The following is a 14,854-nucleotide window of genomic DNA, read 5'->3' on the forward strand; positions in this document are numbered from 1 at the left end:
ACAAGCAACAGGATCTTGAAACATGGAAGTTTTGTTAAACAAAATCTCAAAATTATAATCCTTCCAGTGAAACATTTTGCCATTTTATCTATGTGTTAACATTGTTGTTCCTCGAAAAAGAATTTTCATCAACACTGTCTTTTTATGTAAAAATACACATGTAGATATTTATCTTCCTGAGTGACTAGTCATACATTAAATATAATTTAATGAAAGAATTTTAAAGTTCTTAGAATGAACTAGTATAGATTTATAATGTATGTTTGTGATAAAATTCAAGAGCATACCACAGAATTTGTACTTAAATTCTGAGTTAGAAAATATGATTCATCCCCAAACAAAACAAATCAACTGTTTAAATAAACTGTTAATAAAATGGATTACTGAGAAGTTCTATTTTCTTTTATTAGCAAAATGCAGATAGCCATTTCAGACTACCAATTTGGATGTTTTCTACTATATACACCAAAATGATTCATTACCAAGAAATTTCTTGCAACACAAAAGGGTGAGATAATTAAAATATTTGCTTTATAATACAACCAATCTATACAGTTCATCTTTCCTAGCTGAAATGATTGGAATGGTGGCACATCTTTTATATAAAATCCTTCCTCTTCAGAAACCCTGAGGTAAGGTAATTAAAGTAACAAATGTGGAGCCACAGTTCTCAGTTCTCTATGAGAGTGCTGCTAGGCTTAAAAAAATCTTTTTTTTCAAAGACAGGTGGAAAATTGTGGGGCTACTCTGTACAGATTTTAGAAATATCTCCAAAACAACTTCATTAAAAGGGCCTAAAATGGCCCGGTAAACCGCGTCCTTGGAATGCTTGTTAATGTCGAGATGAAGGCCATTTCCCACCTCTACTACTGTCCCTTCTGTTATCATAGTCATGGCTCCAGCCATCATGATTCCTGTCATCATAGTAGAAATCCTCTCGGCCTCCTCTGTAATGATAGTCAGACCCATGATCAGAGTAGCGCTGCTCACGGCTGTAGTGTCTATCTGCTAGGTAGGGGTGAGAATTCTGTCTTTTACGCTGTAATGACAATGCATCTTGGCGCCACTGGGAGCTGGAAGACTGGTTAAAGGTATGACCGTGTGGTTGAACTGATGGAGAAAATCCCGACTGATCTGCATGCGGAGAACCAAATTTCCCACCATATGACATCTGCCTGAAAACACTGTTCATCTGAGAGAAGAAAAAAATGAAACTGTAAGTACTTCTTAATAGCAAAGCCAAGTACTATTTAGTCAGTCAATGATACATAGAATAAAAAATCAACATCACCCTTTCTCAGATGCATACCAAGCTGAATGTGATTTAATATGGTCTAATACTAAAATTCCATTCATCTTGAGTGTCTACTTACAGATACTTGAACACATATACTACTTCCTTCCAAGAAAATAAGACATCAATCAAATGACTATACTATGAATCACTGTAACAAACACACAAAGACCTAGACCCTCACTATCATTAGGAAGGTATCTGTGAAAGTAGAATACAATCCAAGTGCTAACAAAATAAACAGAACAAAAAGCCACTTCAAGGGAGAAGCACATAGCAGAATCCAGAATGGGTTCTGAGAAAGACAGCTACAGAAGCAGACACAGGTCCTACATCTTAGGAGCTGTTAAGAGTTGATGACAAAAGCTGGCCATAGTGGCACTTGCTTTTAAACCCAGCACTCCAGAGGCACAGGCAGGAATATCTCTATGAGTTCAAAGGCAGACTGATCTATGTAGAGCTCCAGGATGCCCAGCATGTCTCAAAAAAAGAAACAAAACATCAAAAAACAGCTGATTTAAGTTTTAGGGTAGGCCGCATGATATTACAAAAACCACTTCAGGCAAGTTGATCTAAAAGATACATGTTAAATTACCAAAACTGTAATGATCATGCTAGTCTAAATATTTGACAAAGTATAAAGGATTAAAATAAAAACAGCTAATTTATGCCTAAAGGACATAAGTAATAAAACTGAGAAGTGAAAAGTTATCGGATGTAACAGGAATATTTAACCCAAGTATGACTTTGTCTTAGCAACTCAACTGGAAAAATAAACCAAAAAAACCCAAAACTGCTTACCACTGCTTGCCGCTGATAATCTTCTGGGGAAGAGAAGGACCGCTGGACCATCTGTGCTGATGGAGTCATGTTACCCACAGCCCTTTCATAGCTGCAAAGAGAAAGCAAGAATGATGAGTGATCATCATTCAACAAACACTCAACACTAGTCATGAGCGAGACAGTTCTCAATGATGAAAATGATTAAGACACGAAGTTTCTGTGTGTTATATGACTGAAATAACTGGAGAAAAGAAAGGGAATTCATTCTACTTTAGGTTGGCTCATCAAGACAGCCTTTCTGAAAAGACATTTAAAGTAAGAAGGGAGGAATATGATCACCTGGAGGAAGAACAGTCCTAACTGTGGGAAAGGCTAGTTAGAGAAATCAAACTAGGGGCCCAGGAGCCAAATACAGCTGTGTAATATGACATTTTCTGGAAACATGGTACTGTTTTCCTCTTGGGTTACCTATGGTTACCTTTACTGCTACAACGGTAGACACAAAGGAAACAGGGCCAGCACACATCTAAAGAATTAACTACTTGACTCTACAGAAAAAAAAAAAAAATGTATTGGTCCTTAAGCTAATGCCATCATTCATGTTGAGATTTACCCCCTAGTTACAAATGAAAGAAACTGAGTAAAGAAACTATAAACTTAAATTTATTTTAACTTGAGGTATTTCTGAGACATTAAAGTGAAAAGGTTTGGACAAATAACCATTTTTGTCTCATCCTCTTACTGTTAATTAGACTCAGTGGAGGTAGGAAAAACAAGGGACTCTCCTTTAGTTTCTGGGGGTGGAGTGGGGGGTATTAGAGCAAATTCCAGATTCTAAGAGGGGCAAAAGGTACAATTTACTTTATGCCAGAGTATTAAAATAATCCACCCTAGCCTATGATTAGAGTTAAAAGGAATGACTAGTATACCTACTCAACCCTCCCAAGAAATTCTAAGGGGAAGATCTTTGTTCCATTTAACTACCTTGGACTGTTGTATGAAAATGGCTGAAGACATTTTGTGCCAACTGGTGTTTAAACACCACTAAATGATTTCAGCTGGCAGAAAAGGATACAGGGAAAGCAATGTTTTTGTACTACTGCTTTTTATAATTTGTCCTTCCAACATTTCTCTTCACAGCAGCCACCCAATTCTCTCTGGCTTTGGCAATGCCTTAATCTAAACCAACTTTGATCCAACAGCCCCACAAGGTCCCTTGCCAATAGCTTCCTAATTGGTATTTCTTTCACTATTGTCTCTTCTAACACATTCTTCTCCCACTGCAACAAAGTAACTCTTTAAACTTGTAACTTAGTATCATCATGGCTTTACTTAAAACATTTTAATGCTTTCCTCCCATTTAGAATAAACACCCCCCCCAAAAAAAAACTTGATTTGTACTTCATCTAAATGCCTATGCTTTCATTGCATTGGCTTTCAGTCCTCATCCATCCGTATCATCTCCCGCTGTTAAAAAGCACTTTCTCCTCCTTCTCTATAGAACTAATTATAGTAATTAGTCAGGTAGCCACAAAGTACATGTCTTCATCTAGATTTAAAATTCCACTTGGCAGTGTATAATACTGTGACTTGATCATACCAACCAGGTTGTGCCTCTACACACTGCTTTCAAACAGCTCAAATTTGGGTAAAGTGACTTCCATTCCATACTTTTTGCACCAAAAAGTAGAGATAAATAAATCCTATTTCACAGTTGCTTCTAAATGTAATTGAGATTATACAGGGAAGTATTTAGTGAGGTACTTGATATAACAGGTATGTGCTCAATTCTTAAATTAAAGCCCTTTATGAATGGGCATATAATGGCTCTACTATCTCTAACCTTCAGAAACTATATTATTCAACTTTCTTTACAAAACATAAGACCAGAAAAATGAGGCTAAAGACTGTGCAATTGGCAGAGGTAGGTCTACACTCCAGTTCTATTAACTCAGCCCAGTAGTCATAATTCACTAATCAGTACCTTTAAACAGCAAGAAAAACAAACAAAACAATATTGGTGATAAAGTTACTATTATAACTATTTTTTGTTTCAATCCAATCTGTTTATGTGGGAAGGACATGTCCTTACAAACACACGACTATAGTTGTATTTCATTTAGAGCAAAAGAACCACAGAACCCATGTGCCTCTAGTCTCCTTAGAAAACAGAGGCATGGCACTGATCCATCGCAGCAGCAGCAAAGCAGCAGAAGTGTTAGGAAGGAAGCCATTCACTAGTGCATTCTGAGGTCAGAAACTTCCTGATAAATGACTTTAATAGTGAGTGAGAAACAGTACCTGTTAGGAGATGTGGAGGTAGGGCTTAAATTTCCAACATGATGCTGGGGATATGACACACTGGCGTCCTGAGAGGCGTGACTACTTCCTAAAATGAGGTAATTTCAAAAATTCTAATTGAAAACCAAAAGGCCAAAGCAATTTGAAATGTCTCATCCAGTCTAAATTACCCAAAAAAGAGATAAACAGCTTAAAAGCAACACCAATCCCCTCAAACTAAAACAAAACAAAACAAAAAAACACCACTCAAGATTTCTATAGACTACCTCACAGGTTTTTAAGTAGGTAATACCAGAAAAAGACAGCATTCCAAACAAGATATCACATAATACAGAAACAGCCAATCTGGCCATGCTATTCTGATCTACATACTATACTGCATGAGTGGATGGATGGAAAGCCTTATCCTAGCCTCACAGACTAACAGCAACAAAATTGGTATTTGTAAATCACAAAGCACCCTGGAAACAGCAAACTTTAAAGTACTTTCATCAGTCTTTCAAGTCTGGTATGGAATTGACAACTATAATCCCAGCACTTGGGAGAAAGAAGCAGGAAGATCAAGAGTTCAAGGCCAGCCAGGTGTTGGTGTCACATGCCTTTAATCCCAGCACTTGGGAGGCAGAGGCAGGCGGATCTCTGTGAGTTTGAGGACAGCTTGGTCTCCAGATCGAGTGCCAGGATAGGCTCCAAAGCTACACAAAGAAACCCTGTCAGGAAAAATCAAAAAAGGAGTTCAAGGCCAGACTTGACTACACAGTGAGTTTGAAGCTACCCTAGAATACCTGGAACCCTGTCTCAAAAACAAAAAACGAAACAAAAAAATTGGAATAGTAAAATTGAAAACAAGAGCAAAAGAAACCAAAAACACCCTCTCCCTATTACCACTATACCTGAGATATTACCTGATCTAAACTGAATTTTGATAGGCCTCCCGAAAAGTTTGATTCCATTGAGAAGATTCATGGCATATGGAACAGACACTTCATGCTTGAAATTCACAAATGCAAACTGTTTCAGTTTGCCATCTTTGTCTTTGGGGATTTTCACCTTTATTACTGGCCCAGCCTGCAAAGAAAAGCATTCAGAACTTAAACAAGGCGATTTCAGGAAAACACTTAAATTTCAGAAATAAACAAGAATGCAAGCCTGTTACGGTGGCACATGCCTGTATTGTCAGCAGTCAAGAGGCGCAGGCAGGAGGATCAGTTCAAAGTCAGCCTCGGAGTCCCAGGCTACCAAGGCTACAGAGACTGCCTCTCTGTCTCAAATACTATAAAGAAGAGAACACAAAGTTTTAAAAAAAAGGTTATGTAACCAACACCCCATTAAAAACAAAATGTCAGCCAGACAGTGGTGTTACATGACTATAATCCCAGCACTCAAGAGGCAGAGGCAGGAGGATCTGTGAGTTCGAGGCCAGCCTGGCCTACAGAGATAGTTCTAGGACAGCCAGGGATTCACAGAGAAACCCTGTTTAAAAATATATATCCTGACTAGGGCTGGAGATCTATTTCCCTTTTTAGTAAGCATAACTGTTGGCATTCAGGCATTATGCTAGCCTGCCCCTGCCACCTGGCAGAATGCACTCAGGCAGTAACCCTGGTCATCCCAGGATTCCATGAGTACTAGTCTGCACACAGGTGTAAAGGACCCCTTAAAAAGGAAGACCCACCCACACCCACACACACACACACACACACACACACTTACACTCTCTTTACGCTCCTTTTCTGGCTCTTCTCTCTCTCCGAGTTCTTCTCTTTTCCAGGGCAGACAGGACCTTTCCTGTCTCCCTCTTCTCATCTGTCCTCTCTGTGTCTCTTTACCTCTTTTCTCTTTCCTTCCCCCTCCCTCCCTTTCTAATAAAACTTCTCATTGAATCTCTGTCTGTTTGGTGTGTTCGTCCCCCAACTCGGTCACCCTCGCCTGCCATGGAATCCGTCATGATCCCACATCCAAGGACCCCTTCCAACTTTATCCTAAAATGAATTCTAGTTCTGCCTAAAATCAAGACTATTTGGGGAAAGTTTTTACTATGTTATATATAATAAAGAACAGAAAGCACGATACTGTAAATACATCTCACATGACTGTGTGATGTCTTCAAAAAGAAAAAAGAAAAAAAACAACAACAGCTATTATCCCCCCCCCCCGCATGGAAACCAACATTTATAAGACAAAGTGGATTTTCTTCGACTAAAACCATTGACTTCTGCATCGACCGATCAAATATAACCAGCTATCGAGTCATGAAGCAGGAAGGACAGAATAGTTCGAATTTTTCGGACTTTTAAAGATAAACATGCCTATGCTGCTTTCCTTCATAAGTTTATAGAGTTTTAAAAACACACTTTAATGTCTGCAATTTCCTATGCAAATTAAGCGGAAATAGAGTAGCGGAAACGTGTGAGACGAAGCAAAGGCCAATTAACTCAAAGGGATGGCGAGGTACACAAGGAAGCACTGCTTGAGGTCCCGCCTCGGGTCCCTGGACCTCCGCCGGGATGGAGGCGCAGACGCCCACATCATCAGACGTCACTTTCGGCCCGAACGCCCCGGAGTTCCGGCCTGGCGCGCTCCGCTCCTTAGCTGGGCCCCTGAATGCCCCAGCCTCCCTTAGACCGTGCCCGCGCCTTACCTGGTGGAACAGCTCGAAGAGGAGCTCCTCCGTCACCTTCGTCTCCAGGTTGCCCACGAACAGAGTGCGGTCGGCCTCCGCGGCCGCCGCCCCCATCTCCGCGTAGCTTCCAGTCTCGGGCCTAGTCTGACTGCCGGCGGCCGACCGACCGACCCTACTGCGCACTCTCAGAAACACCCGCGTCCTCTCGTTCAGACGTCACGACGTAAACGCCCGTCGCGCGCAAGCGCAGGCAGGCTACGCATGCGCGCAGGGGAGGCGCCCGTTTCCGGCGGCTGCTCCTTCCGCCGTTGGGCTAAAAATGGCGGCTGGGGTCGGTGACGGTTGCGTCCGACCAGGGCTGGAGTGATCTGCTGCGCTGCCGAGGGCCCAGTTTGGTCGAAGTACGCCAAGCAAACACTGCGGGCGGTGTTTGAAGATGGCCCAGAACTCGATGTCGCTGTCCGCCGGCGATCAAGCCAACGGGGCGGCCAACCGGTCCCCCCAAGGAGATTTCAGCCCATCTGCCTTGGCGTGGGCGATGATCTCTGGAGACAGCTTCCTGGTTACTAGTCTTGAGGCGAATCAGCCAGGACCTCTGCCGCCAGCGCGACCCAGCGTTCGGACCGACAGACGCCGAATGCCCGTTGGTGGCCGCAGCCGTAGCCGAAGCCGCCAAGGCAGATTCTCGCCTTACCCGATCCCCGGCGTCAAGCTGGACCTCCTAAGAAGTGTGTTGCAGCAGCGTATGGTTGCGTTGGGAAGTGCTCTCGCAGCCCGGATCTCGGCGTAGATCGAATGCCTCCCCTCACTTAGCTTGCAAACAAGGCCTCTCTGAAATCATTTGTTGGTGTAGTGGCAGTTTTATTTTTACTGACGTATTTTCACCGATGTGGGCGGTTGGTTAATACAGCCTACCAAAGTTTAGCCAAGCATAATGACACTCTTCTTTAATCTCAGAACTCTGGAGGCAGGCTCTGAATTCCAGGCCAGCCAGTGTTAGTTGGGGGGGAGTCTTAATATCGATCCATATTGGACCAAGAAGGATATAGGAGGGATTTTCTAAGTGACTGTGAGTGCAGAGTCTCGTGTAGTCCAGGCTTGCTGACGTGTATTAACGATGGTCTTGGAATCAGCCTGCCTGCCTGCCTGTGCCTCCTAGGTGCTGAGATTCAGGGGCCAAGAGCGACACACCGGGTTTGAGTAACACTCAATATGGAACCCAGCTGTATCTGATTTCCACATCCTTCCCCGAGTGATTACTCTGTGGCTTGTAATTCAAGCTTTCTTAACTGTCTTCCTCTTTACCCTTAAATTCGTGTTGGTTGAAACAAATGTCCTGCTGGGCCGTGGTGGCGCTTGCCTTTAATCCCAGCACTTGGGAGGCAGAGGCGGGTGGATCTCTGAGTTCCAAGCCAGCCTGGTCTCCAGAGCGAGTGCCAGGATAGGCTCCAAAGCTACACAGAGAAACCCTGTCTCGAAAAACCAAAAAAAAAAAAAAAAAAAAAAAAAAAAAAAAAAAAAAAGAATAAGAAGCCAGCCTGTTCTACAAAGCTAGTTCAAGGACAGTCAGGGCTGCTGCACAGAGAAACCCTCTCTAGAAAGGAAAGGGGAAAAATGAAAACAAATGCCCTTTATCACACTGCTTTATCCTTAACATCTTTCCTTACCATCTCTCACACACACACACCCCACTCTTTAGTAATGTTCACAGACTTTTTTTTTTTTTTTCTCTCCAGTGTCTCACCCTGTAACCCTGTCTGTCCTGGCACTGACAGACCTGACTGCCTCTGCCTACTACATGTGGTATTAGAAATGTGCACCACCAGGCCTGACCAGATTCCAATCTTAAACATGCTAAAAACAAATACCATTCCAAGTTAAGCCAATGTACATACTCTCCCAAAGACTTCAAATGAATTGTTACATGTGTTGTATCATTAACTCCAAATTTGCTAGTGTGAATCTGCTGTCACAAAATATGCTGGTAGGACCTAAGTCTATATCACAGTCACTCATTTGTTTTCTGCTCACTGTCTTTACTCTCAATCCTGGAAGAGTTTTTATAAAACTTACTGACAGGGCCTTACTGTGCTGCCCAGGTTGGTCTAGAACTGGAAATCCTACATTAAGGGTCCCCAGTCATAGGTGTGTGCTCCACAGCAAGTGAACACAGCCTTCCAAGTGCTGGGATTAAAGGCGTGTACCACCACCGCCTGACTAGAACCACATCTTAAGATGAGAATTTCAATACAGTGACTAATATAGTGAGAAGTTTAAAAATCTCAGTATCAAAGGAAAGATACAATAATATTAGCTACTTTTTTATTTTTGGCTTTTCGAGATAGGGTTTCTCTGTGTAACTTTGGATCTATCCTGGCACTTGCTCTGAAGAACAGGCTGGCCTCAAACTCACAGAGATCCGCCTGCCTCCCGAGTGCTGGGATTAAAAGCATGCACCACCAATGCCCGGCATATTATTAGCTACTTTTAATTGAATGCATGGCTTTGTGCTAGAGGCCGTTGTTCAGTCAGCTGAGCTGATTGAATTATTCTGTGCCTGCATCAGGCACTTAGAATTAAGTAGTGAGCAAGATACATGCGCAGCTTTGCTCATACTGAGCTTTATAAGTATGTTACTTGATTCTCACAGCAACCAGTAGGAGGATATTGCACTTTAATTTTGTTGCTGGGGTGAGGTGGGTTTTCCAGAGTCATCCAGCTGAGAGTCATCCAGTTTGCAGCCTTTCAGCTGAGGTCCTTTATCTGAGCCATGCAACACAGACACACCTTAGGATAATTGCTCTGACAGTTTTTCTAAAGATAATTTATAATGAACCATCCCAGATACCTAATAGGACAGAGTTTCAATCGTAACTCATAATTGAGAAAACTCCACATATATGCTATGGGTTTTAGTCTGGGAAAGGACAGTGAAATACAGCTTGAAAAAATAGTGCAGTCCTAAAATTTAGAGATGTCTGATGTTGGAAAATGCCACCTCAAAAGACAGTAAGTTAGCTGCCAGAGAGTTCAGAATAGGCTTAATTCTTTTGATTTTATGAAATGCTTTGAATGCAAAATAAGACTAAAGAACTTCAGGTCTTGCCCATTTAACATGTAATTCTGTGCTTAAAAGACGTTCTGTTGAAGTTGGGCATTGGAAGATAGGGATTAAGAAATTATAAAAAAGGTTGGTGCTGAGCCGGGCGTCGGTGGCGCATGTCTTTAATCTCAGCACTCAGGAGGCAGAGGCAGGTGGATCTCTGAGTTCGAGGCCAGCCTGGTCTCCAGGGCGAGTGCCAGGATAGGCTCTGAAGCTACACAGGGAAACCCTGTCTGGAAAAACCAAAAAAAAAAAAAAAAAAAAAAAAAAAAAAAAAAAAAAAAGGTGCCTGGGCAATCAAGGACACTATATAGCATGAAAGAGGGTGGTAACTAAAGGCAACGGCAGGCTAAGTACTCATAGCCTTGGAGGTGGTTTGGCATCTTTTCAGAATAGACTGCACCTGAGATTAGTAAATGAAGAAACAAAACCTGTCATGAAACCCTAAAAGTGCACTTGGTCAAGGAAGAACCTAGAGGGAGTTGACTTCATTTCTGTTCTGGTATGTATATGGTTGTCAGGAGTCAGGCTCTGGTTGAATAATGGTATAACAAGATTTATTGATTTCCTTGGGAAGGAAGAACCTTTATTTAAACTTATTTTATGTGAGAGTCTATGGCTGCCCAAATCCCTGTTCTTAGTATGTCCAGAAGTGTTTAAAGTTAGTGTATCACAAAGACTGAACTGTGGAAGCAGGAACCAACATAAACCTTTGAAGTTACCTGAAATGGACAAGTAAATGTGCTCAAAGTGTCTGCAGTGTTGGCAATGCACGTGCTGACCCTATATCACGAGTTCTAAGAATAGTCTGGAAAGTTAGCATGTCTTTATAAGCACCTGTGGTTAAGCAGCTGGATAGCTTGTGTTGAAGTGGGCTCCTATTAGCATGCTTTCTATACAGAATCAAAATTCTAAAAACATTCAGGATATTAAAAGCCAGTGAAACCATTGAGAGAAGGTAAAAGCTTATGGAAAGCCTGAATAACCTGAGTTCCATCCTTGGATCCCACAATGAAAGGAGAGAGCCTGCTCCCAGAAGTTGTCCTCTGCTCTCTGCATGAAAGCTCATATACATGTGCACACACATACACACACACACAGACACACACACCCCTGCAGGTACAAAATAAATGAATCCAAAATATTCCAAAGGAGACTGTGAAGGGACTAGTAAAAGGAGACCAATGAAACTTTCCCTTAGTACTAGATGGAATTTACAGGAATGACTATAAAAGCAAAGGGGAGGGGAGGAAGACAGGAGGGAAGTACTACAAGAAAGAAGAGTGATCATCTGAAGATCCCAGTGTCTTTCCAGACAAGTCTCACACATTCAGTTCATTTATACAGACCCCATTAAGGTATATCCTTGGTATTGAGAACAGTTAGGAATGAAAGTTAAAAAGGCGCAGGACAAGTGTTGTCTGTCTGCAATGTTGAAATATTGGAACTTTGTCAAATGGCAATGGTCACCAAGTGGTGGTCCATATACTCAATAATGTAAACAAGTGAATAAATAAATGGATGGATGAATGAATGAACGAATGAATAAAAAATAAATGAAAAAAAAACCAAACAGATACATCCTTGGAGCTGGGTGGTGGTGGCCCAGGCCTTTAATCACAGCACTCAGGAGGCAGAGGCAATAAGATCTGTGAGTTTGAGGCCAGCCTAGTGTACAGAGAGAGTTAAAGGACAGCCAGGGGTTATGAAGAGAAACCCTGTCTCAAAAAACAGATACATCTTTGGTCTTTCCAATTTCTGTAAAAAAAAAAAAAAAAAAAAAAAAAAAACTGTTTTCTTAGCCAAATGGCATAACTTTGAATATTCCTCAACACCAATGCCCTGACCTCTCCCTGTTCTTTTGCAAGGTCTTTCTTCCTCTGCTACTCTCAATAATGTGTATTCCTTGTGTCCTTGTGTCACTGTGATGGCTTCCATTACCTAACCTGTATTTAGCTGGACACACAGTGCCTCTCTTCTTCCCCTCACACTCTTCCTTCTTCCTCCCTCCCATGTCTTTTCACAACTACTCAGTGTTTCTCAGTCTGCTCTCAAGTTCTTCGCTAGAAATAAAAGCTACTACTTTGGAAATGATGCAAGGATAATGAATTTGGCAAGTGGTGCGAGTTTTATGAGTTTAGGTCACCCAGTGTGTGACAGCACCTTAAAAGTTCAAATAGCTCCTTCAAAGTAAGGCACCACTTTTCTTTATTTTAAGCAGTGTTTGAGAGCTTCTCTGTACATTTAATTTTTGCATACTTTCTTCCCAGAGAGATACTATTCTGTAAGAACAACTGTTGACACTGCTAATGCTTTATGAGATATACTTTCTCATATACTGAAAATTATAGAGTGGGGAAGATTTTAATATGTTTCCAGAGTGTTCTTGGGAAAATTTTGGTCATCAGGGTACAGAAACCTAAGCTATTCTGCATAGGATTGACCTGTATTTGTCAATGTCCTGTTGAGTGGATGGGAGAGGACAAACATGCAGCTGCAGATCCCCTGACACAGGATGAAATTGGTGTTACTAATGATGATGTGTCTTCATGTAGACAGGAAGGTACAGTTATTTCTTGGGGATGTTATGATATTTTTTAAAATAATGGTTTAGTTGGATTTTTTCCCCTGGAATATCTGAGGGCAGCCCTCCTTTAGAAGGCACATCTAAATCAGAAAAATATTTTGCCTTTGGGTTCGTAGACACCTCAGAGTGTCTTTGGGTTCTCAGACACTTCAGAATCCCTGAAGCATCCAGTATACGTGTGTTTTTCCATGATCTCACAAATCTACATTGTCACGCCTTAGAGTTCCCCTGGGTGGCTGTTCATTTCTGCCACATACCTAGCTTCCCTTATTCCCTAATAGCTCACCCTTTTTCTCCCATTTAAATGCAATCAAGGCTCTATACATTGAAGAAAAAAAAAACACTAACCAGGCCAAGCCAAAAGAAGTATATGAATTTGCAGGATTGGGAAAGTGGGGTAAGTATTTGATATTGTGCCTTCCTAGTAACTACTTGCTTACTACTTCTATCTTTGGTTTTCTTTGGTCTTGGAGCCCACCCTTAGTTCATTTATTTGTCATGATGCTTCACACCCAACTCCAAGGACAGATATAATCTGTTTCATCTAATGTAAGTTTTCTGGAGGCATTCAACATGCCTTTGTGTGTGTGTGTGTGTGTGTGTGTGTGTGTGTGTGTGTGTGTGTGTGTGTGTGTGTTTTCTGAGACAGGGTTTCTCTGTAGGTTTGGAGACTGTCCTGGAACTTTCTTTGTAGACCAGGTTGGCCTCAAATTCACAGAGATCTGCCTGTCTCTGCCTCCCAACTGCTGGGATTAAAGGCATGTGCCACCACCACCGCCCAGTTATGCCTACTTTTTTATGCATGTAACATATGACCAAGAGAAAACGGTGCTTGTTTAATGAATAAATAAACTTTATAGACAGGCTATTTCTCCTTAGAATCAAAGTTGAAGAAGGAACATTCCAAAAAGGCAAGGGCAGTACTTTTTCTTTTTAATTTAGCATGTTGCCAACTCCATGGCATCTGTGTGGAGGTCAGAGGTCAACTAACCAAGTCAGGTGTATCATAACACATGGGTTCTAGAGACAGAACTCAAGTCTCTGGGCCTGGTGGCAAGTACCTCTTACCTGACAAGCCATCTTGCTAGCTATGAGGACAGTACTTTTAGCACATTGGTCTAAGATCTTACTAGAGTAAGTGTCTATAACATTAAAGGCAAACTGTGCTTTAAATTGAAGCTTGCTTCAATTTTCAATCAATCTGCCTCTGGGACTGTGAAAGTTAGATCCTAACCCAAGATTTCAGCTGATACTTATACACATAAACATTTGAGGAGTTAAACATTTTCCTTATTTGTAAATAAGAAAAAATATAGAGGCATGGAAAACATGCCCAGAATAGATGATTGGTATAGAATGTGGGTACTCCTCCATTCTATGCTGCTGCTAGCCACTTCCCAGAGGTTGCTATGTCCACTCATCACAATTTTCCTGTGATAGGCTGGTAATTTCTTTGTAAAGATGCAGTAAAGAAATATTTCAGATATTGTGAGCCAAGACACAAAGTTAAGGCATGGAAACAAAAAGGTGCAGAAACAAAAACATATAGCAAATACTCTCAGTCTTTAACGATTAGATTCTAATGCTTAGAGCCAGTCCCCTTGACTTGGAATGCTTTATATACAAATATCCCGATCTTGACTTCCATGGCTGGTCTCAGGAAGGACAAATGGTGCTGTGGAAGTTTTTACTTAACAAGGTGGTGATATGCCAGCCCCTTACTTGTCCAGATAATGTCCACACGACAAGGCCAAATAACTGTTACAAAGACATTCCCATTTCCTTTCATGCTGCTCCCCCTTCTCTCTCTCAGAATTTGCCTGTTGTTTCTGTCTCCCACAGTATATGCTCCTTGTTAACACTGTCATATTAGCTCTGAACTGATGAGTGTTTACATCCCCACATTTAGCTCATTGTTTCCAGTAGGACAGTGGGAATGTTACATAAGAAAGAACAAATTTCCAAAAACTTATTCTGATGAAATTCTAAACATTAGAGTAATTAAGGGACTAGCAAGATAGCTCAATGGTTTGAGCTAGCATGAGGACCTGAGTTCAAATCCCTAGCATCCACATAAAGTGGGATGTAAAACCAGTGCTGGTAAGCAAAGAAGCAGATCACAGAAGCATGTTGAGCAGCTAACCTAGCTAAAATCCAGCTTAA

General features: G+C 41.5%; 2 protein-coding genes across 4 annotated transcripts; one reads left to right on the plus strand and one right to left on the minus strand.

Annotated features, from left to right (window-relative positions):
* Nucleotides 1–380: 380 nt before the first annotated feature.
* On the minus strand, nucleotides 381–7,158 carry Rbm7 (RNA binding motif protein 7). Of its 3 annotated transcripts, XM_027412087.2 has the most exons (6): nucleotides 7,020–7,158; nucleotides 5,547–5,651; nucleotides 5,284–5,446; nucleotides 4,379–4,466; nucleotides 2,096–2,186; nucleotides 381–1,192 (listed from the first exon to the last, which is right to left on the minus strand). In XM_027412087.2, exons 3-6 carry the CDS (start codon nucleotides 5,342–5,344, stop codon nucleotides 833–835), a joined length of 600 nt encoding a protein of 199 aa, XP_027267888.1. In that variant the 5' UTR covers nucleotides 5,345–5,446; nucleotides 5,547–5,651; nucleotides 7,020–7,158; the 3' UTR covers nucleotides 381–832. The 3 variants fall into 3 exon arrangements, with proteins under 3 accessions (XP_027267888.1, XP_027267887.1, XP_027267889.1); XM_027412086.2 differs by lacking the exon at nucleotides 5,547–5,651 and having other exon boundaries at nucleotides 7,020–7,152; XM_027412088.2 differs by lacking the exon at nucleotides 5,547–5,651 and having other exon boundaries at nucleotides 1,086–1,192; nucleotides 2,092–2,186; nucleotides 7,020–7,152.
* A 189-nt stretch (nucleotides 7,159–7,347) lies between these two features.
* On the plus strand, nucleotides 7,348–7,841 carry C4H11orf71 (chromosome 4 C11orf71 homolog). The gene has a single exon (XM_027412089.2). It carries the CDS (start codon nucleotides 7,438–7,440, stop codon nucleotides 7,789–7,791), a length of 354 nt encoding a protein of 117 aa, XP_027267890.1. The 5' UTR covers nucleotides 7,348–7,437; the 3' UTR covers nucleotides 7,792–7,841.
* Nucleotides 7,842–14,854: the final 7,013 nt, after the last annotated feature.

Source organism: Cricetulus griseus, chromosome 4 (genome assembly GCF_003668045.3).
Source record: "Cricetulus griseus strain 17A/GY chromosome 4, alternate assembly CriGri-PICRH-1.0, whole genome shotgun sequence".
Taxonomy (NCBI): domain Eukaryota; kingdom Metazoa; phylum Chordata; class Mammalia; order Rodentia; family Cricetidae; genus Cricetulus; species Cricetulus griseus.